General features: G+C 35.9%; 1 protein-coding gene across 1 annotated transcript in view; it reads right to left on the reverse strand.

Moving 5' to 3' along the window:
- Positions 1 to 15,312: 15,312 nt before the first annotated feature.
- Positions 15,313 to 24,758, reverse strand: part of LOC113231858 (lachesin-like) — a 45,625-nt gene continuing 36,179 nt past the window's right edge. The window contains exons 5-9 of the mRNA XM_026466394.1: positions 23,590 to 23,727; positions 22,527 to 22,676; positions 20,224 to 20,301; positions 18,186 to 18,284; positions 15,313 to 15,458 (exon numbers count right to left, since the gene is read on the reverse strand). Of these exons, the coding sequence (XP_026322179.1) occupies positions 15,439 to 15,458; positions 18,186 to 18,284; positions 20,224 to 20,301; positions 22,527 to 22,676; positions 23,590 to 23,727 (485 nt within the window). The 3' untranslated portion in view covers positions 15,313 to 15,438. The remainder of the gene's footprint in view (positions 15,459 to 18,185; positions 18,285 to 20,223; positions 20,302 to 22,526; positions 22,677 to 23,589; positions 23,728 to 24,758) is intronic.

The following is a 24,758-nucleotide window of genomic DNA, read 5'->3' on the forward strand; positions in this document are numbered from 1 at the left end:
ACCATATTTATAACAGAAAAATTGTTTATTGTATTGTTATTAGATATACTTTTAATTTGAAATTCCCAACTCAGTACTCCAACCACTATTTCAAATCTTTAAAAATGCAGCGATGACACCGGCGAGCTTCAGAAGAGGGCAAAGCCCGGAACATCTGCACGTTCCTCCTCACTGAGCCCGGCATTGTGTCCGGCCCCGTAAATTATAACTTACAAGTGCAAGAGAAATAGTCTGTAATGATAATAACATATTTAATTTAAAAAAACTACATTTCCTGTTATAAAGTATAGAATCCTTTTTTTGTATTATAATATATATATATGTATTATAATTATCATAATTATGTATACATACACTGCAAATGCTATGGAAGGGCGTGTCGCTTATCACCAGGCGCGCGACTTGTTCATTCCGTTACTTGGTATCATAAAAAAAACTAAAATAACAAAGAGATCAGTAGATTTTAAACCTTTAAATCGTCTACTTATAGGTAAAACACATGAGTGACATTTTCCACAAACAATCTCTAAATAACGTACCTGTTGTAAGAAAATCGCCAACTCAACAATCATAAAGCTCTCTCTCTTATTATTGAGTTTCACGTGCAAAAAGATAGTGATTTTCTTACCATAGCTATATAAATTAAAGACTTTTTGTTTAAAATGTCACTTACATGGTTTTACCTTTAAACAGACAATCGAACAATGGACAACAAAATGGTGAGGCAAAAGATACATAACCCATTTAAGTATAAAATCTCGCCGTCTCGTTTAAATATAATCAGACACTTGCTTACTTACAGAAGATAATATCTGCTTATTTATGTAATGTACGTCGTTGCTACCTTCAGAACAAAATTTTCATTAACTTGCCTAAAATATGATCTTCTACATCGTTGTGATTTTCAAACGATAACCGGGAAATAACATTCTTACCTACAATACCACCTGTTTGGATGAACAGAAAACATACCTATTATTTTAAGTTTATAAGGCACTCATCTAAAACACAAGTGTACACATATCTTGTTTGTTTCTCTTGAAGATATTCTGAGGTATTACCTTGTCCGTGTTTTAGCTTAAGTTTATCATATACGTTACGTTCTGAATTAATTAGAATCCCAACAAACATCCTGACTTAATACAAGACTAAATTGTTAAACAGGCCCTTTTGAGATACGAAAGTAACGTAAATTCGAGTCACCGTTGGCGTTTATCCAATTTGCTTGGGGAGCTGCGGCCATCGGCTCTAACAAATGCAAACAACAATAAAACCCTATACATCTTCTTGTTAAGAGTTCTATTTTCGAATCACTCGTATGTAAGCAAGGACGTCGGTTATCACACGCTATTCAAGTTAAATTCTGATATAATTATTTATACAAAGACCGAACAAATACTCATAGCCCTCCAGTAGGGAAACCGTGTGTCGCGGGTGCCATGGACACACACAAAACACCACAAATTACACTCAAACTCATGAGATAAATAAATGTAGTAGCAAAAGAGCTCCTTGTGAAAGAGTTCGTCCTGGGAAGTACTGTCACGTTTTCTATTTCTGCCCCCAATCAGTAATGTCAGCATTACTGTGTTCTGGTTTAGAACGGTAAGGTAGCTGGTGAAACTATAGGCATATGGGACTTGTTAACTTATGTCTCAGGGTGACGGGCGCAAAGACAGTGCGCCTCAGATCTTTGCGATTTAAAGAGCTGAGTGGCACTACAACTGTTATGGACAGGCGAGTAGCTTACCATCAGGCGCACGACTTGTTCGTCCCGTCACTAGATATTATAAAAAGAATTCATTTTTCTTTTTATAATGTCTAGTGACGGGACGAACAAATCCATAACAAGGCCATACAAATATTTCCCACGGCAGAGAATAAAGAATAAGAGAACGCACACTCTCCGCCCCTCCCTAGTTTTAGATACCTCACCACGCCCCGCATATTGCCTGTCACATTGACTGAACGACACCAAGGCTGCCGGCGAGCCGTTTTCGCGCGAAGACGGCTTTGATATTTGAATATAGTTTTCATTTATTCATTACGAAACTTGTACGTTAATATAAAACATCATTTTACGTTACTATTTATAATGGTCGTGAATTGAGCTGTGTACGTCTGTTTAACATCATTTTCCGAAAGATGAAACGATGTAAGTAAAAAAACTTATGTCTGAGATGAGGCTCAGTCTTCGATCAGTTATTGTTTTCTTCATTTATTCACTGCAGAGTACTATATGTATCTATAAAAAATACAGATTTATTATATCAATATAATGAAACGTGACCATGACTTCGTTAGCTAGTAGACAAGGGTTCGCGAATTTTATATTCGTATTGCCGATAAATATTGCGTAGGTAGTGAACATATCTAATTATTAACTAAACTTGGACACGCAATTTCAAATACCTTGGTTACCTACCTTACTTAAAAACACATTCATGTCCGAAATATAACATTTTAAGTGCTTTTTATATATTTTTGAAATAAATCTTCAATATTGCTCTGGTTAGTGAATTAATGTAAAATAAAAATATAATAGTGAATTAATGTAAAAAAATATAATAATATATCGATATAAATACCTAATAGACATGTATAATTATTAGGATTCTATTAATAGAATCATAGATAACAGATTCGCGTTAGAATTTTCGCTATGTTGCCGCTCTGACCACGTAACGTAATAGTGTGAGAAAGTGATGGGTAACCCAGCCACTTCACGCACACATTTGCACATGTGCAGATAGCGCCTTGATGTATGTAGTAGTAGTAGGTAAATAATTTTCGACCGTTGTATGGAGTGTCCGAGGTGTGCCCCCGGCCCGGGAATCGAACCCGGAACCTCTGCGTAGCAGACCATCATGGTAACCGTTCGGCCACGAAGGCAGTTTCTGTTGTCTATACGTGGCTACTAGCTTGGTTGGCATAGCTGTAGCCAGGCTTAGGCAACAGACACTGGTTTAAGTCCAGTCGGATCAAAGGAATTTTTCTTTATGTTTGTTAGGTCTTTGATCATTAATAATAACAAACTATTGGAATATTTTTACAAAAAATAAATCAATTTCATATTCAATAAAAATAAAATATCAAATACTGCTTTCAAGTTTACTGCGTAAGAAATATTATATAAAGTAATTTGAAAGGGTTTAGCCCGTCGCATGGGATGGGTATATATGATCAAAAGAATGCTTCGAAAATCGAGCGCAAAACATTTGGAACTGTAGGAGTATATCGTTAAAATTGAGTTTGCAGAATGTATACTGCATGCTACTTTTGCCCACAACACGGCATTGTTTTCGGCTGTTTTTCACGGTATAAGTATCGAATTGGATTTTTGCACGTAAATTGTTGTAAAGTGGATTCGTTAAGTAAAGAGGGGTTTTAACGTTACATAACGTATAATTAATTGCGGAAGCTAAGGAAAATAATTACGAAAAACACTGAAAAGGATTTTATGTAAAGATATACTAAGTGTGAAGTATGTTTTTACATAGTATACAATGCAGAACAAAAAGGTCCCTTCATATTTAAGCTTGAGTTAGTAATAACAAACAACTTTACAAAGAGGCAAACAGACAGCAAGTACCCAGACAATGTGACGGTATAATACTCGTATTTAAACACCGGGAAGAGGGCTGCAGCTGAGCTGATAGCAAGATTAAAAGACCAAAAACACCAAGACCTGGGCTCCGACTAAATATTCGCACCCTTCGGAGTATAAATTCTCAGTCGTAGGATGTGTACAATTATAATTAGTATTACAATTAGCATTATGTAGAAGTTTATGCAAAAAAGAATACTGACTGGAAGACTTAAGGGTTTGGAGTTACTTTGCTCAATATTGCAGTACAAAGACAAAACGCCGGTATTTTTGGGCACCCTGTAGCGGGAATTCAATTTCATCCATTTAATGCCCTGGTAGTTATAATGTGTTAACCTATTTTTACGAGTTCGTTCAGGAAACTGCCATCTTACCTATTTCTGCTGCCAAGCAGTTATGTGAGTGTTACTGCGTTCCGGTTTTGAAGGTTACGGTTAAGGGGGTAGGGTTCATATATCATTTAGGGTTCATTCCCACGATTTTTGTCACGGAAACCCTTGGCGTTGAACGTGTTAAAGCTTTGAGTGGCATTGCCTGTGTTATGGATAGGCATGTCGCTTACCATTAAGCACACGACTTGTTCGTCGCATCACTTGATATGATGAAAAAAAAAAATTTGCAGAAGTTGTTTGTTATCATCAGTACTTACGACGACGGCCAGCTGAAGCAAGGTTGAACATTATTGTTACACCTTGTATAATAAAATATTAATTTTTTTTTTGGGGCATCATCGTTTTTGTTATTGTGGGATATCTCGTATATTTTATAATGCTGCAACCACATGTATATATCATAAAAAAGTGATTATATATTTATTCAACAATGACCCCATAAATCGGCACAAGTGCGATATTAAAAGGCATCACAAGCAAACGACCGAACATTTGTGCAAGTTACATGATTCCTCAAATGCTAATGTACATAGCTACAGAGTCGAGATTTATTGTCATATATTATGACGCTCCACATGAGAATCGTGAACATTTAATTTTCCTTCCAGAATTTAATATCAACTGGGAAATTTAAGCGGTAAAATATTTTATTAAGTAAATATTTTGTACTTTTGAGACGAAGAGGAAATCTGAAATAAAACCTATTGAACAAATTCTTTCATCTCTCGTCTGGCATGATAATATGAATATTAGAGATGCGATGAGTACTCGTTTGCTAGTCGGTACTCGGTGTACTCGTCCATTTTTTTTCTACTGTTACTCGACCGAACAACTCGGTTCATGAGAAGAGTTACTCGGTTAAAATAAAGCATTACAGCTATAGACATAATAAAGTAAAACCAACAATATATTTAAAATAATCAAAAGAGATTTATTACATATTCTAGACAATTGTAACAATTTGTAGCAATTCTGTAATTTGAAAAGAAAATTTACATTTAGGAAATGAAACTATTTTTCCGGATTTAAATCGCCTTTATTTGTTTTTATCAAACAAACCATCGTTTTTGGCCCTTTACAGGTCCCATGGTCACGTGTAAATCTAAAATCTAAAATCTCATGATTTAAATCCGGAAAAATAGTTTCATTTCCTATGTGTAACAATCGCGAAAACCTAAGAACTCGAAAAGTTTACATTATTAATATTTAAAATTTTACAAAGGCAAGTTATGATGTAGGAATACAAGGCTTTCTGCGCGTTCAGGTAATAGTCTGTTCCTTTTTTCTTCATAAACATTACCCGCTTCAGAAAATAACCGCTCGCTATACACAGTGCTTGCAGGACCACATAAAAACACTCGTGCTAACTGTGCCAGTTTCAATATCTTGTTTTATGCGCTGACCACCATTAGAAAGAACTCTGCTCTCGCGACAATAAAGTTTCATTAACATATCGGTCTAATTCTAGAGCAATGGGACTTTTAGGATCATCGCATTCCGGTTGTAATGAACCGAGTAACTCGGCCGAGTACTCGGCTCGGCAAATGTAAAACCGAGTAATATTCGGTACTCGGTTACTCGGTAAAACTGGAACTCGTCGCATCTCTATTGAATGTATTTCTTTGTTTCAAAGTATAAAAATATAATAATAGCAGTAGAGCTCCTTGTGGAAGAGTTCGTTCAGAGACGTACTGTCACCTATTCTGCCGCCAAGCAGTAATGCTCACACATAGAGTATGTAACCAAAAATAGATCCAAAATAAGGGCATTCATCCCTGGCAACTCATCAGATAAATGGGCCTTATATCACTTTTAAATATAAATTCTCGTTTGCGCTGAAATCACAAATTAGAAAACTGTAATAGTAGAGCGCCAACAACTGACCCGTGTGTACGTCTATTCAAAAAATATTCTGTATTTATTATAATAAAGATAATATCTAAACAATGGGGGCTGTTCCATTCGATGGTGTGGGAAGAACAGCAAAACATCTAATTACAAAACAAACGGAATCGCATTTCATCGGTAATTAGGTAATTATTAGGTAATTTTGCAATTTTCATCCATTATAGCATAGCTCAAGTTGAACTGAACGATTTGAAGTGAAACAGTTGACGACACCCGTCTATTGTTTCGAGTTCGGGTTGGCCAATCAGAGCGCAGTTGCCACAGTAATGATTTGGCAGAATAGTTTTCAAACATATTAAATGACATTTCGTCTCTATTTCTGGTTATATACTCGATGTGGGTGGGACTTGTCGACTTATGTCTCAGGGTGACAGGCGTAACGGCAGTGCCTCCCAGATAGCTCCGAGTGGCACTGGAACTGCTATGGACAGGTGTGTCGGTTACCAACATGCGCACGACTTGTTCGTCCCGTCACTCGGTATCATAAAAAAAAAGTATTTTACAATGATGGCCTAGCCGGGAGAACGTTTATTTCGATGTTGGAAGTCCGGGGTACCATTTTCCAATTTTTTCGATGCATGCGTAACTATCATCAGGGTTTAACATTCCTAAATTAACGACTCTATGATATTATTTCCGGATGATTGCATGGTAATTTATGACAGTGATACAAATATAAATACACGTTTGAATTCTGTTGTTGAACGGCTGAAATATAATGATCTAGGTATTAAAATCTTGATAAAATCAAAATTATCAACTTTTTTAATAATAACAAGTGATGGGACGAACATGTCGTGGGCCTGGTTGTAAGCGACACGCCTGTTCATAAGAGTTGTAGTGCCACTCAGAGCTTCAAATCGTAAACATGTTAAGGGCACTGCCATTGCGCCCGTCACCCTGAGACATACAAAATTATGTTGACGAGTCCCATGTGCCTGTAATTTAACCTCACATTACTGCTTGGCGGCGAAAATAGATAAGGTGACAGTACTTCTCTCTGGACGAATTCTTTAACAAGGAACTCTACTGCCACTAAACTTTAAACAAAGATACAATAAACCTTTGCAAACTAGAGTGGTCTATGAAAGCTAGGAGGTAGGTGAAACAATGACTGTAAAGTTTTTAGGTATATATAGGCAGATAAATAGATAATAACGTAAAACGGTAAACACACCTAGAATATGTTCGTGGTGAGGTATCGAATTCATCCCTTAGTTTGCCACCCTTAGAGGTGGAACATTTTCTTCAAATTTAAATGCGGCCAGTACTGAGGTACCCTTTTTCCAACAAAAAAATTGAGAACTTCCTCCTTTTTCAAGTCGGTTAATTGTAGTATACTACTAGTCATTGCACGAGAAATACATAAAAACTAAGAAAACTTTACGTACAAAGTTCCGTAATACCACGAGGCAGACCACAGTAGTGATTCTAAATCATTAATAACTTTATAACCCACAGGTTATACACATATCACAAAGAAATATGTGATTTATGCCTTAAAGGTGAAGAAAACTTCAATTATTTGTGTTTAGTATGGTAGTAGCTATACGAAATATGGGTTCGGAAATGTAACTTACACGATGAATCGTCCAGTTCCCGTGCCGTGAAACTGTCCAACAGTTTCAGCGCCCAATCGAACGTTGCTGACGATTGTAAGGTAAAATTAATCGTGGCCAGTAAATCGCTTGAATTGGAGCAGACCAGAATTCAATGTGTTGTTCACTGTCGGGAAAAGCCGAATCGGTTATTCGGGTATCGAATTCCGCCACTTTAAAGGATATTTGTAACGAAGGGATTTCAGGTTTAGAAGCGCCTAACTTTTGAATGAAAATTGTTTAATTGTAGACTGTTAGTGAAATTTAAATAGGTGTTATTTACAACGCTGTACAAGACGATGGATGGACCTAGAGCTGGAAACGGATTGTTTGATATTGGAAATAGAATGTTTTTACGAAAATTGTTGCAATTTGAAAAATCTATGACATTTTATACAACTTAACAAAGATAATAAATTTTTGTATAGGAAACTGTGATGAGTTGGTGAAACCCTATATCCTATCGATGATTGTAGTTCAACATCCTATCGTCATACGCCGTGCGGCAAGATGGACGGACGACCAGAGAAAGGTGGCCGGCAGCGGCTGGATGCGGGGAGCACAAGGCAAGGCGTTTACTCAAGGGGGGGCTTATGACTTGCAGTGGACGCGTGTACCTGATGATGACGATGATCTTATCATTAAGAAAAAAATATGATTAGTATCAAACGAAAATTATTCTTAGCAGATTGCGTTATGACTTTTTTTTCTTAGAGCCGCAACGCCAAGTTCCTAATACGGTCTTTTTCAATAAGTCACAATGCGTTCTGGCTCTTTTTTGTAAGTGGCAATGACGTGTTATGGATTTTTCAAAGAGCCCACAAGGCCTTGTGGACGTTGTTTTCGCTAAATGAGCGTTTTCGTTCTTTGGGCCTAATATATACGCAGTACTGAAGTTGTAGGTACCGACGACGGTTCTCCTTTGCTTTCTTCCGTGTTCCAGATCAAGAACAAAAATGCTAAATTGAATAAAGTGAGTCGGAACAAGAGCTACCTTTCTGGCTATAGATACCTGTCTCGAATGACCTAATTATTCTGCAATAAATAAAAGTCAAAATGAAACATCTATTCAGCCACAACTGTTTGTTCACCGCAAATGAGCTCGCGCGAGTCAATCCAACCCTTTCCAGATTTATTGTTTCGATTCCGGAGCTCCCAGACAAATGGCCGCTCGTACCTGCCTCCATAAAATTAATTATTGAAAACAAATTAGCCGCTTGCGCTTACAAAATATTCAATCCACTTAGTTTCCCGGAAGCAAGGATAGGCCTAACTAACTATTATGTATGTCCTTTGAAAATATCACATTTTAGGATGTACTATGATGATTTTAGTATCTCAGTTTTCTCATAGTTCGTTTGGGAACCGAGTAGTGCGACGTAGGTACAGAAACTACTATTGAATGAATAATGAACTTCATGGTTGCTTTATAGGTAAGTACTTTTACTATGAAACAACAAATTAAACCGGTTGTACAGTCGATGACCCCATAGTCAATCGTTTAGTTCTGAGAGTCATGTATTCAACAAAAAAGGGTAAAGTGTAATTTGTGTGTGTGCAATGCAATTAAATATTAACTGACTTTAAAAGTCTTAAAGCGTCACTAATGATGCAATAAGAAAGTCATACCAAAATGAATTTTACGGTTCACAGGAGGTCAAAAGGTGAGTTTGTTTAATACTTTTCTTCACACTTGTCTACTCAGAACCGAATGATCGGTTAGGAGCTCAGGTATCTTAGGGCATCGACAGTACCGTGGCATGTGTTAGACCGTACGTATTCTCGCATTTAAACCTTTAGCTGATAATTGGTTCAACATTCGTGCTCCTTCGATATAAAATTCCAACCAAAAAAAAGGCCCGCGCAATAATAATAAAATAGCAATAGAATTGCTAATACCTCAACAGTTTTACGAACTTGAAAAACTGACGTCAGAAATTACGGAAGAAAAGCGGATATTAACGAAAAAAATATCTTGAAAGCATGCTTCCTATTTCGCCGACGTAAGTTGAAACAAAAAGGGTATATCGACAGAATAGTCAGTTTATTAAATTTCTCCGTCGGCTCGAGTTAAACGAAGTCTAAAAATGCAATGTTATCGGTACATATTGCAAAATGTCAATATTTATTCCTAGAGTGGAGTGGGAGTTTTTGTTTAGCAAGGGCTTTTTTCAATTATGGTTATATTACATTTTTACCAATTTTGGGTTGTGTTCTGAGCTCCGTAAACATGTAACTCAATAATAACATTTGTTGTAAAAAAAAGCAAAAGTTTCTCTTTCACTGCAAAAAGTTACGAGATCTCATTTAGCCTCTTTACTCTTGTAACAAATTACTTATTCTCCTTTCAACAAATTACTCAAAGACTATAAATCTGTGTTTATAAAGCATATTTTGTGACTAGTCATTATCGGCATCACGTAGTACGAAGAAATTACTACATTCGATATACAGATGACATGTTTAAAATTCAAAACACTTGAATCGCGAAATAAATTTTAAATATATGTAGCCAAAAAGCACAGAGTAGTTAACTTCATGCGTGATTGCCACTAAAAATAATCTTTATAAATTACCATTATTGTATAAAACCGTATACATTCCTTTAAAAATTACTATTCGTCTGATGATAAGCAGCGAAGAGAATAATTATCATAATGTTAATATTTCTACTCTCCTTATACACTGAAAACTAGACTAGATATTATAATATATAAGAAAGACACTTGTAACTTAAGGATACATTACGTACTGGTGATAACAGAAATTTCAGGTGTTTAGTGTAACAAATATCTTTGTCACACTAAACACAAATATGTGAGAATGGAAAAGTACCCTGTGTTTTTTCGAGAAAATGGGGCACGTTTCGTCGATGATGTACATACTGAAATAAATATTTTATAAGTTGGTTGCTTATTATTCGCCAACTTAAAATAATAAAAACAGAAGTCACTCTAACATGGTTTCTTCAGGGCCGTCTTTTAATTTTCAGTTAATATTTCTTCGGATTATCTTTGGTAATTCAAAGGAATGTGGACTCTATCATCCACTTCTACGATAACATATTATGTATCTTGTTTTAATATAAAGTCTTAAGATAATCAAATAAATATTATCATACTTTCTTGGTCGTTTTTTTCTGCAGTATTTTATTTATGTGTAAATACAGTGTTAAGGTAAAAATGTTGTGGTTTTGGACGCTGTGTACTTATTAATAAAATAATCATGATAAGATGTAACGAAAGCCCGTCAAATGTCAAAAGTAAAAAAAAAAAATGTACTCCATACGTAAAATAAATTTACACTTGAAAATGCAATTTATTAAGCTACTGCTCATTCACTGTGCTGACTTCTCCGAGAAGAACGAGAATGAAACTCTAAGTGTTGCCTTTTCAAATAAATTGTGTTTCAAACAAATTTGTGTGGAATCTAGAACCATGCGTCTTTCCATACATCTTTATCTAACACGTAGTTCTCAATTTTGTAATGTCTCAATTTTTCAATTAAAATAGTTTTAATGTAAGTATACCTTAGGAAATTATTATCTTAATAAATGCTCCGGAATCTTATTGTAACAACGTACAGTTCCCTATAAAAGAATCGTTTACCTTAGGTAAACGAAATCGTGGTGCTACTTATGGGTTTGGACTTAGTTGTAACTTTAATATTATAGACATCTTCTTTCTTAAAGAAATTATGAATATTTTTACGGGCATACAAAATATTTGAGTCAAAAAATATACTATGATACGACAGTCACTATACCAGTCTCCTTAATTTGTTTATCTGAGAGGAACTCAAGAACCTAAACGGCACAAAGAACGAATCGCTCGTTTTTGCAACACAAATAATGGTTTGTATATTTGCCGTTTTACTATGGTTTTGCCCCAAACGAGAGTCCCGTTAGGGCATTATACTATGGAAGTTACAGAACTATTAAGTTATACAATAGGGTAAGGTAGGGCAAGAAGGACCTGTTAAGGTTTATCAATTAATATACACGAAACTGAAAAGAAATTTAATGAACAAATTAAACATAACCGAGCACAGCCTCTTTGGCTATTATAATTATTATAAAAACAAACCCAATAATCAATAACACTTTATATTGCCCGTGGCAACACAAATGGCCGACGACGGATGGATAAAGGACACGTTGAGCACATCCGCGCTGCGCAGGGCGGCTTTATTGTCTTGGTAGAAGAAATATCTGCTTTGTTTAGTAGATAATATGTATACCAAGAAGCTCTCAATCTTTTTCTTTTGGAACTAAACACCATCTGTAATAAACATATTAAATTAAAGCCATAAGTTCAAACAAAATAACAAGAGGGTAAAAAGTGTACCTACCCGTTTTGCCCGTACCCGTTTTGCCCTGAACCTCCCAATCTCAATCCACGCACATAGGAGTATTTGACTCAAAAATCCGGTCAAAATGATTTATTGGTTTTTTCTTCATTGTGATGAAATAAAACACAATAAAAATAGTTTCTAGGTACATATTTTATATTAAATACATTAAAAAAATATCAATACAATATAAATTATACAGAAAAAATGTTTTAGAGCTATAAGTACATGATAATACAAAAAAAAACAATTACAAATAAAAATTAACAAAGAAAAACGGCTTAAATCTAAGATACTTAGAAATAAACAATAAAAAAATCTCTATTTTATTCTTCGGAGCTCTCGTATTCTTCGTTTAAAATAAACATTTCCCTTGCCTCCTTTGAGAAGGACTTCGACTTATTTGCTCGTTTTTTCCTGGTACAGCTTATTAGGGGATCAGATGTTAATAAAAGTCTATTCAACACATCTCTATTGCATTCCACCCTACTAAATTTACGAGCAAAATCTATGCGATACTTTCGCAGATGTTTATTTCTAGCCTCTGAGGCCTCCTCTGACAACTGTCCTATTGGCAAAATGGCCTGTTCAATGACTTCAGCCCCATGCATTAAGATTTTGTGAACTGTAGGTGACATGGGGTACCATCCATACAATTCTACATACATTTTTGCTGTAGTTTGGGCAAATACATAAAATTTTTCGTGGTTAATGTTGAATCCACTCGATAAAATTTCTAATATAGTATGAAACCTTTTTATTAGGGATATATCGATTCCAGTGATCCGAGACGAAGTTTCTGGGTCATTAAAAAATCTTCTGGATGTATTGCCATCATTACTGTTGCCGTAACCTACTTTTGGGATGTCAACAAGTAGCCCCATTTCTTCCCTGAAACTTTTTTGTATCCGCTCTTTTGTTTCTTTAACAACTTTCTTTTCTTCTTCAGATCGGGCTTGCCACTTTTTGATACGAGCTTTATATGCCAAATGCAACAATTGCTCGAAAAAACGGATTCGGGCATGGAGAATCGAAAGCCCAAACTTTAAAGATTCTTTATTTGCTTCAACCCTTTTAAGATTATTAAAATCTTTTGACGTTTGGCCACATATATAACAACGCATTGTCGAAGCCGTATCAGTCGCAGCATTGCAGACCTTACCATCTACCATTGTCAAGAGCAGGGTGTGTTTTATTTTGGTACCTTGTTTGTTTAGTTCTGTACTTTTTAAACGTGTTTTTTGAGTTTCAATGAATGATATCTCTTCTTTGGTTATATCTTTCGTCTCATGAACAAAACGGGCTCGGATAGGTCGACAAAACCTCACTGATGAGGGTACTGGATTTTGCCACACTGTCTTCTTTGTTTCACCGTTAATAGAGACAATCAACCTCACTGGAACTAATGAACTAAGGAATATATTTGAATCATCATTGATTGTTTCGATAAATCTTTGTTTGAATTGTGTCTGATGAGATCCGTCACAACCCCATTTTGACACCAAAATTAAATTATCTCTTTCATTTTCAGCCAAAGAGTCTACGACATCACTTAAATAATCCATCAGACGCAAAGTCGTATGGTCCAATAGTGCTTGAAGATCCACTTCAAAACTGGTCTCAGTAACTTTGATGTATTTTTCATCCGGGTAACATTCCTTTTTCGCTTTTTGGATAATTGTGTAACAAGGGTACACATCTTTCCTTTCGCCTTGGATTAGTTCCCATTGTCTTCGTGTGAAGTCACCTTCCACGAACAACGCCAACGCTTCTTGTGGTGTGTATTTCATTGTTGCCTTATCTTTCTTGGCTGATGATATGATACTTCGAACTTTTGTAGCTCTATTCGGAGAAGCCGTGATTTCTTTCAAAACTTTGGAAGTATCGGTATTCCCGGAAGTGCCGTGACTAACACGAGCAGCGAAGGTCAACTCATCAACGGGTACCTGGTCCCGTAAATCCTTTGTTCTCCGTCGCTTGCTCCTTTCACTTAATTCTTGGAATTGTTTTTGCGGCCTTCCCGGTTTATAACACCACGTGGGCAGCTCAATTGTTGTTTTGAGCCAATCTGCGTTCTTATTTAAGAATATATGTTCTATGCTGTGAGATTCTGTCCATTTTTTCTTGAAGCTGGTTTTGAAAAACCTCAACGAACGACTTAAAACGCTCTTTTCCTCGACTGGGCAACATGTGAGCCCTACGAGCTTTTTTTCTAATAAAATAAATTTTTCTTCAATTTTTTTTCCTTTAAACTCCTTCAATATGTCATACAGTTCCAATCTAGTAAGTTTTTTTACTTTCTCCGGAGAATCTGAGACAAGAGAAAGCAAAATTAGTGAATTTTTATATTTTGAATATTGTATACCTAAAATTTAAAACACGTGTACAAAATAAAGTTGAAAGTTGTTGAATGCTTTTATTGCTTATTTATGTAGACAAAAGTCTGAAATATATGCTAACATGAAAAGTTAAGGGCGACAAGACGCGACACGTGGTCAAATCTACTATGATATCTCAAATTTAGTGAAAAAAATCAGGTAGTAAAAAGATGTTTCCAATATTGACTCAGTAAATAGGAAATTCGAGTAAAGAACTATAATAATGTGTGTAATAATATAGTACATACCTCCAACTTCCATGTCTAATTGTTGTTTTTGTTGTAGTCCACTACACGAAGCCATATTTCACTTAGAATTTAGTGTCACAAAAGAGAGCGTCGAGAACAAAGATGTGCGATTCCGACAACGACTGAGTTTCGACTGACCAGGTAGTCAGAGGGCCGGCGCGGGCGCTGGTGGGGAGTTTCCCCTTCGATAAACGGCTTACTGGGCTACATGAAACGAGCATTATATGTGTCATTATATTAAAATTGTGATTTTGAATTATGACCGGATTTTAGAGTCTAATACTCCTATGTGCCACGCCGAGAATTATTAACAAAATGCAATGTTTTGTTAATTAATGCACTTTTATCAGACAGCATACAGACCAAACGTTGTCATGGTATGCATTCATGTACAATAAACTTTACATAAATCATAAAAACACTGCGCACTCACCTTTAATTTATTTTAAGTTTTTAGCGGTGAAATTTATAGAGGCTCCTGTTTACTCGGTTAACTCCTACCGCTCCTCATGGCGTCCTTATTTGCTTGCGAGGGGAGTGCGCTAGAGTTGCTCGTAATCATGGTGTCTTACTTATGCCCTTAATTCAGGGTATATTGAAAAACCCTTTTTGCCCATCATGCTCATTACGCCCATGCTGCCGCTACGTTTATAGGAATAGAATAATTTAACTTAATACATCGAATAGTACTCGATGAGTTAATAATACGAGATATAACATTAAGACAGTTAGTAATAAATCAAATACACATGATCTGTAAAGCTCTTTAATTCGAAACATTTGTAATAAGTAATCTTAAGAATGACACAATAACTTCTTATACTAATAGTGCAGTTCTATTGTACGTATTTAATACGCAATCGGGATAACAATCGTGCAAACTATAAACACATACACTGCGAAAGTGGATCTCGATGCTTCAGACCACATGGGCCAGTGGCCTGAGCTTTCCGCTGGTCACGAGCTTGGAGGGTGGTCTGCAAATAAAAACAGAAATGTCACCTTAATTAATGTGAATATAAACCCACCCGCACAAATTCAAGTTATCAAGTGTGTGTGTCACTTTAAATGCGGAGATTTAAATGGTAAAACAGAACCTTATGAAAATTGTGAGATGGTTGATATTTATTAAATGAGATGATATTTTTTAGTACTTTCAAACGGTAGATTAGCAGGACCTCTTGCACAAGGACAGTATAAGTTCGTCGAGGGAACTACTGCCACCTTATCTATTTCTGCTTATTTATCTGAAGGGTTGTGGTGCTGGAGAAATTACAGGTACATGGGACTTATCAACTTTATGTGTCAAATGATGGGTGCAGTGGCAGTGCCTCTTAGATCTTTGCAATTTAAAGCTCCCAGTGGAACTGCAACCGTAATGAGTAACCGTGTCGCTTACCACCAGGCGCACGACTTATTCGTCCCGTTACACCATAAAACATGATACCTTAAAAAATAGCGAACGGTGTACATATTTTTAGTTATTTCGACATTAAATGCTACCGTACTCCGATGAACTCTAACCGAAAACATAAAGAAGTAAATATGACTCTATCTACCATGTTACAGCCACTGTTTCAGATAAATATTACACGCTGAGACTACTATTTACGCGATGCAATGCAGCTGCAATTTACGTGTGCTCAGGATGGGGTAGCGAGATTTCGTTTAAATGGTACTTTACTTCTTTATCTATTGTGCTTATTCTTTTGCTGGGATTTTAGAATATATGGTGGTTTACATATAATGCAAAACAATATAACGTACCCTTGGTACAGTAGAGCCACATGTAATCATTCAAGTATAAATGTCAGCCAAGTAGTCATGTCAGCATTACTGAGTTCCTTTTTCGTAAGGTTACCTATCAATAGTCCGAAATGATATTTTCCAGAAATAACGTTTACTCGAATTTTCATAACCTCGAAAGTAATTTTGAGAGGAAAATGTTTTTTTTTAAAACTAACTTAACCAAACCTAACCGAGCCTAATCGTGTCTTTGCGATAAATATCCAACATATCCTCAAAGAACAACGGTTTCGTTATAATTCGGTTTTCGGTGTAATGAAAAAAATTAAATATTCGAACAAAGGTTATTTCGGAAAAAAATCGAGTTTGTGATAGTTACCGTTTTGAAGGGTAAGGGTGCTGGTGAAATTATAGGTACATGGGACTTGTCAACTTATGTCTCAGGATGACGGGCGCAGTGGCAGTGCCCATGAGATCTTTGCGATTAAAAGCTCTAATTGGCACTGCAACTGTCATGGATAGGCGTGTCGCTTGTCTCCAGGTGCACGACTTGTTCGTCCAGTCACTTGGTATTATAAAAATAGAAATGAGACTCCAGTGACTGTTATAAATTAAATTATAAGATCTTTTCATTATAAATCCAAACAAACCCATGTTCTTTCTTGTCAAAAATGTTTTTCGCAATGTCGGGCGCCCGTCAGCGCTCCGTTGATCCTTGATGATGATATCGATTTATTTCTTATTTCGATAAAATTAGTTTTATCGAAATAAGAAATAAATTTTTAATGAAGCAAAGTAAGTTTCTAACAAAATAAAACAAATTAATGTCATGATTCGCTAACAATACGTCAAAAGTGCTTATAAAACAAGAAAGTCATATAAATAATAATGTCATATAACCACATGAAACACATTTTGAATATGTGACATTTTATCTTTCTTATTTAAAAATCTTCATAACTCGCCTGACATTTTGGAGATGTGGCATTATTACACCAAAGGTGTGCGATAAGATAATATGTTCTGGCAATCGCAGTTTATTGAAATATAATTTAAAAGAATTACCAATTGCAAGTCAGACAAGGCCAGGGGAGCACTCCTTGGCTGTTACGTACATACGTTGAACCACATTCTGTTTCAACTTTACTTACTATCTATGCAAAAAAGCTATTTTAAAATTGCCAAAATTCACGTCGTTCTGTAGACAAATTCGACAACCAGTTTCGAAACAGGAGAGTTAACATAAATGGACTCAGTAACATATTTTGTTGCATTTTATAAAATAATGGGAGCAAATTTTTTTTCAAAATCGCTCTATTAAAACAATGGCTGAAAAAAGGCTGTAACGTGTAACGCAATCGGTCAGACAGACATGACAAATTAAGATTTTACCATTACAATTAAAATTAAACCACGGCCCTACGGTATATTAACGAAAGCTCGAAATTGTACATGTAGTGATATTTGTGTTTACTGAAATATATGTTGTTGTATCTGTGGTTTTTATGTGAACGGCACACTACGTATGCAATTCCGAGCACTCGTTAATATCACTGCTCCAACAAATATAGACCAAGACCATGTTTTCGTTAAAAATCTCTAATGTAAGACAGATCACATTTAAAAAAACTGATAATGCTACACTAACATTACCGAATGTTTGTGTTTGGACCTATGGGCGTACCTATAAGTAAGAAGTATAGGTACGGAAAACATAAAGCAGAGGGTCTGACAGAGGGCGAAAGACGAGGGATGAGGTTTTCTTTATTAGACCAGTCTGGCTAAGTCGTTCACAACAAGTGATATAATCAGCTACACAAACCTAAAGTACACAGACCCTCCGTCAGCTAGGCCAGCTATACATAAAAAACCGGCCTTAAAAATGGTTACAACATTTATTATACGGTATAGATGTGTCACGTATTTTCTTTCAAAGACATTTTATTGTAATGACTTACCTAAGCTCTGCATTTGATGTTGGCTTAATACAACGACATAGTTATCTTCTTCAAATGAGTCTTTTTCATACATTTCATCATTCGGATTCAATTCTGCATCTGTGAATAAACAATTAAAAATCAGTCAAATGAATAAATCAGTTAACCTAATCACAAAGACCAACACCTGTCCGTGGCATACTTTTTACGCGTATATACAATGTTAACTACCTTACATGCCATACGATAGCCACAGGCATGCTACAGGCACAAATTTGATCTTTTTTTTTTCTTTTGCATTGCATCACTACACTTGGAATTCAAAGACGACTGCATGCATCGATGCAATCGCACGTTTGTATCGATTCAGCCGCGCGTTTGTATCGACGCAATTCGCTCAGATAAAAATATCCATGACTATATCTTTGTTGTTAAATGAGGTGTCGAAAAGCAAATTTGAACAGGTACTGACATAGAACACAAGTCAATCGTGAGATCGGCAAAGCATTTATGTACAGAGAAGCTACTTCAATAGGTTTCCTTCGGCGAAGACGTATACAGATAATATTTCCAAACAGTAAGCACGCAAAGCAATGCACCTCGTTGCATTTACGACGGCAATGTACTGCAGTACCATACAAGTGTGGTAACTCCATACAAACGTAGCAGTGCAGTTTGTATGTGTGCGCGCACGCTGCATGCCGTGTACAGACGCATACATTTGCATAATTTCGCGATGCATTATTTAATCATTTTTGAAGTTAATAACATAAAAAGATACAATAAAGATTTTACTGAATATCACGATGTTTTATTATCATGATATGCATTTTTTTTTGTGGAGTTGCTCCACTAATTTTACAAAGATTGCACACAAACAAAAATTATTTCAATCCAGCTGGACTTGAACCAGCTTCTGTTGCCATACCGGGGACTGGTCTTAGGCAACTGAGCTGCAGACCGAGTCAGCAGATCTTAAGAATTATAAGAATTATATTAACTAGTCCAGATCATGGTTTCTTTGTCTACAAACGCTGGGTATGGTCACAGAGAAGGGGCGCTGGTGTAGTTGGATCGGTTGAGGTAAATCAGTCATTTGACGTGATCCCATAACATGATGGTCGCTGGCAGGGTTGCCATATGACGAAGTTGACGGTCAAGGCTTATAAACGAGCGCGCATTGACAAGAGGGGTTTTTGTATAAGTTTGTGGCGGTGTGACCTCCTTACATCGTCATCCCATCTTTTTATCGCCTTTCTCCGGTTCCCGGCCACTCGTATTTAAATTTAAATTTTGAATTTCCGTAGTTCTTTTGCCTCGCATTCTGATTTTGTTTCGTTCCGTCGTCACTCCCTACTCGGTCGCGGTAGCGAACACGTCTTCTCTCCTTATTTTTTTGAGTCGTTTACCAGTGACTAAAAATCTCTAGTGCGATAAAAATTTTAAACATCATATATATTGTTAAAACTGGAATAAATATTTATAAAACTGGATTTATTACCACTAGTTCTTTACCATTTTGAATTTTGAACTTTAAACGTACTAAGCAAGATGTACGGAGGCGCGCTGGCTGCGGAGGCTACTATACTACTCTCCCGACGACATTACAATCCTACTGAACTACCAACAGAACTCCACCAGTGCCAGCACGCTCACACAAGTTGCTTGGAAAGTGAAAACAGGCGCAGCCTCGCTCTTTGTGAACTTGCCGCGTGATATTTACACATTTCATCTTACCTATAAGATACAGTTAGAAATTACTTTCTTACTGTATCTTATTTGCACTTTCGAACTAATTACTGTGAAAAGTGGATAAAACAACTAATTCAATTTAAAGTATTATTTCACCGCCGCGCGCCGGCTGAACGAATTGATAACGAAGAGTGAATAAGCCAATTATCAAGTAATACCTGACTAAATCAGCGAAGAGGGTGTTTCCCTCAACACCTCACAAGGGTGACCCCTTTCCGACGTTAACTCCGACATATGAAAATTATGGTAGTAAAATATCATGATATTCAATAAACAAATATCTTGTTACTGTTTAATAATAACTCACATGGCTGAGAGGACGTGGTGTCCATCTTTGTAGTCTCGTAAGTTGTGGAAGTGGTGGTTACGGTGGTAGTTGCCAGTGCTATAGAAAAAAATGCATTTAAATTGGAATTCTTAGGTTTTCGCTATTATTATCAAATCACATTGCAAATGGACTGAGTCAGCCGTGATCATGGGATATGTAAAGGGCCTGAAACATTGGTTTGTTTGAAAAAACAAATATATGCAATTTAGATCAGAAATAATAGTTTCATTTCATATATGCATGCAGTTACAAGAATAAAAAAGGTATATGAACAAAGATATTTTGTAAAAGATGTTGTTGATGTAATGTTTTCAGTATTTTAACTTTGTAGTTTTAAGATCCGTTAGTATAACCTTTTGGTTGGTTATATGGGCATGGGAAGATGGAGGGATTGTCTAAGTTCTAGAAGTCAAAGAAAACAGTTTTCCTTACAAAAAACCTTTAACATTTTCATAGCAAATTAAGGACCATTATTCATAATTCATTCTCGCGTCGTGAAACAAAAATTAATTCCATTGAAGAGACGAGCAGCTTTCTAGCCAAAATATATGCCTTTAATTGAAGCTTAATTAATGAGGCGTCCGGCCAAGACCCATTATAATATCATTAAAATATTTCCAGTGAAGCCCCCGTAAGAGGAAAAATAAATTCTATTTTTTGAAGTATCTAACTAATTGGAAATTATGTCGCAAACGTACTATATAATATTCGTAATAAATATGTAATTCACATGAATATATAGAAACTTCATGTAATAAGTATATTGTCTTACTATACACTTTTTAATTACAGTATAATAATATTTTAACTGAAGCTATTTTTGTCACGGCTGATTACGCGACCATGGGCCTAAAACGAGCCAAAAATGTCGGTTTGTTTGAAAAATAAATAAATACGCGATTGAGATTAAAAAAAAATGGTTTCATTTCCTATGTGTAGAAATCGCGAAAACCTATCAATCGATGCCATATACATTTACAACTAAACAATGGAAATTATTTTGTAGTCCATATACAGCTAAACTTCGACTGTAAAAGGTACTGCTGGCCAAACAGAAAGAGACACCCTTAGACCAGACTTGTTTTTTGTGTCAATAGACATATTCAGTAATTTCAAATGCAAAAGCATTTATTGTGTTACATCAGTTATTCAGATTTTCAATGACATGGAAAATTATTGGTTTTGTTTTGGGACGACTAAGATTTTATTATTATATAATGGCAAAAAATATATTTTTTAGTAGTATAAATTTGTAATTGATTAGTCCTCTAAGTTTGCGGAACAGGGGCCTTACCATGAACTCTTATTACGATTCATTACCTACAGGACCTAAAATGAATCGTTGTCACACAGCGCTACGTGAAGTGCATATCAACATCCCGCTTTTTTGTCGTTACGAACATATACTGAACTGTAATAAGAGTTCATGGTAAGGCCGCTTGAAATGTGTTTGCTAAAGTCGGGGGCTGGCTGGAAACTAGTGCTGAGTGACTGCTAACGCTCAGTCAATGCTGAGACTGACCCCCACATATAAGTCATTTAGTTTTTTTTATAATATTCCATAGATCATTTTGTTTCCTCTTATTCTGTATTTTATGTGTGTGGATATAAATGGTTTAAATGGTAAAAAAAAATCAATAAAATAAAAAATTCTAATTTGGCATCTATCACTTTCTATGTATCAATAACATTCCATTTTACAAAATGTTTGAACCATGAACAAAGTTCAAATTTACTGATAGAGGCGAAATAGTGGTTTATATTTTAAATTCAATATGCAACACACCCACTCCAAGTACCTGGTATCAAACTAGGGAACTCACTGTACTATGTGTACCATAGTAACAGAATTCAATCCGGGGCACTACCCAGAACATACAGACCAGAACCAATTAAGAAAAGTTCATTTCTTAAATTGGACCTACCGGAAATAGAACCCGGGACCTCCTCATCTAGCGTCCACAATGCAAACCGTTGAGCCACCGTGATCGTCATGATGCTGCTGATTAAGGCAATGATCTAGCCGTTTTTCTTATGTTTATTACTCGTATAAAAAAATTAAATGGAGAAAATAAAACAACTATTCCTATGATAAAAATTTCAATTAATTGTAAAGTTATCATGCAAATTTTTATCAGCAGCTATTTAAATTAACTTCACAGTCAATAGCACAGAAATGTAACTTCCTACATAAAGTAGGTGAGCCGTAGCGGAGGAGTAACATGTTTAGGCTCTGCCTGTACTTAATTTCAATTGTGTTATTAGTTCTTTATATCACTTACTGTACAGTGTAATGTCGTCACTTTCAACGCCAAGCGAATTTTCTGCATAACAGTGATACGATCCTATATCGTCTCTCGATACATTGTTTACTTTTAGGACAGCTGTGTGCTTGTATCCTTGTGATGTCATGCTCGCCTGGTACTTTGATCCTGTTGAAATAAATATCTTTTTTACATTGCTCTTTGACACTTTGCGTAGGTACGTTGAAATAGTAGAAAATATAAGTAAAGTTTTTATAGGTATCTATTATGGAGGGGAGATGAGGTAGAGCAAGACCGAGCGCAAATGATGGAATCGAAGGCGCATAAGGTGTCCTACTAGGCGGTCCAGGATAGAGCGTAGAATGGGAAAACATCAACGGCGTTACGTTAACGAGCAACGCACTTCTTATCGTATCGATGGCATACACTGCAGTGCTTGCCTTCGTGCTGAAAGGATTTGCCAATCGGCGTAAGGTACTGACAATAGAAATGAAAGTAGAAGAATGTTTAACTGTTTGTGTTATTATATATGTATATAATAAATTGTAAATATGTATATAATAAATTGTGTGATTTTCCTTCTATTTAAAAGCGGTTACACACGACGACTTTTGCTCGATGTTCTCGCTAATCGTCTACCTTTACATACGCGCGAGATTTTAAATAGCGATGCAAGCGCGCGATTATATCGCTATACTTGGAATATAAAGGCGATTGCATCGATGCAATCACGCATTTGTATTGATGCCGTCGCGTGCTTGCATCGATGCAATCGCCTGTAAATCGCAAGTGTAGCGATTGGTTGGTGCATTTCATGAACGCGCGTTTGCATCGCTGCTGAAAGTCGCAATGTGTAACCACTGTAACAGCTACGCTTTTGTTTGTATAGTAAACGTCATTCTGTCCTGTTTTTACAGTATAGTAAGGAATAGAGTTGAATTTAAATCTCAAGTGTCAAGCTTGACAGCCTGTCCGTGTTTATTTGTTCAATAATTTGTAAATAACTTTGTCTCGGTCTTGCTCTTCGTCATTTATTGGTATGTAAAGAAAATTTTTAACAGTTAAAAAGCGTCATACTTACCATTAGGCAGTCTGTTCGCGTTAATATGAGTCCAATGAACCACTGGAGGTGGATTGGCTTCTATCATGCACTGCAGTTGGACGGATTCTCCCAGATAGCCTCCGATCATCTTTTGGGTCATATTCGCTGTTGGTTTACCTTTGCCGGAAAGAAAGAGGTTCAAATTGACAAATTAGTAAAGAAGAACAAGAAATACTCCATAATGTATATATTTCATTGAACAGCATTTAAGAGTCCTTGTATATTTCAAGACCTTTATGAACATTTTTGTACGAGAGAGATAATGAATTTCGTTTAATAATAATAATGAAACAAAGCAATGAGTCCATTGATGATAATAATATAATAATCAGCCAATAAGCGATCCCTCTTCTAGTGCTTCTATTACCTTTTATTGCTCAATGTATTGTTTTCTATTTTTAATACACGGTGGCAGCTTTTACTCTAATCTTCAAGTTAAGTTGTCGAAGTTAATCAAGTCTATTTACTCTTACTAACCTCCATAAATATTGAGACCCGCTTCCAAATCGTAGATTGTGACTTGGGTTCATCTAATTAGTCTCTCATGTTGCGATAAATATTATAAACAATGTTTCATGTTTGAGATCGAAGCTGATTCTTCGTCATTATTGCAAAATAAAGGTTACTATAGACATAATTTATATTTTGAAATTACATGTGAAAAGTTAACATTGGCAGAAGAAAATCATTCGATTTTTCTTTAAATTAGTGCCATGAGATTTTAGTACACCTATACTACCTACCGTACGCTCATTACATATAGCGACCTTGCATACGAAAGTCTTAATTAGGGTAACATTTTAGGGCTCGAAAGTATTAGACATCAGACGAAGACTATCCCCGTGTAACGACCACGGAACAATGAACAACCACGACAAAGTATCACGTATCGTTTATTGTAGCATATACAAACGGATTTTTTCTGTGTTCGATTTTTGTATTAACAGTTTAACTAACTAATGGAGTCATTTCACAAAACAATAATTGAACATCATGGTAGTAAAATATCGTTAACATTTTAAGAAGTAAAGGTGAAGACGTGTCTACAAGATGTAAGGGTGGGCTATCAATTGTAACGGTAGACACCTTTGGGCACAAAGGAATGATAATTTTGATAAAGGTGACTTTTACTAATGCAAAAATAGGTC

Source organism: Hyposmocoma kahamanoa, unplaced genomic scaffold, assembly GCF_003589595.1.
Source record: "Hyposmocoma kahamanoa isolate Upper Pololo Valley unplaced genomic scaffold, ASM358959v1 66, whole genome shotgun sequence".
In the NCBI taxonomy this organism is placed as follows: Eukaryota; Metazoa; Arthropoda; class Insecta; order Lepidoptera; family Cosmopterigidae; genus Hyposmocoma; species Hyposmocoma kahamanoa.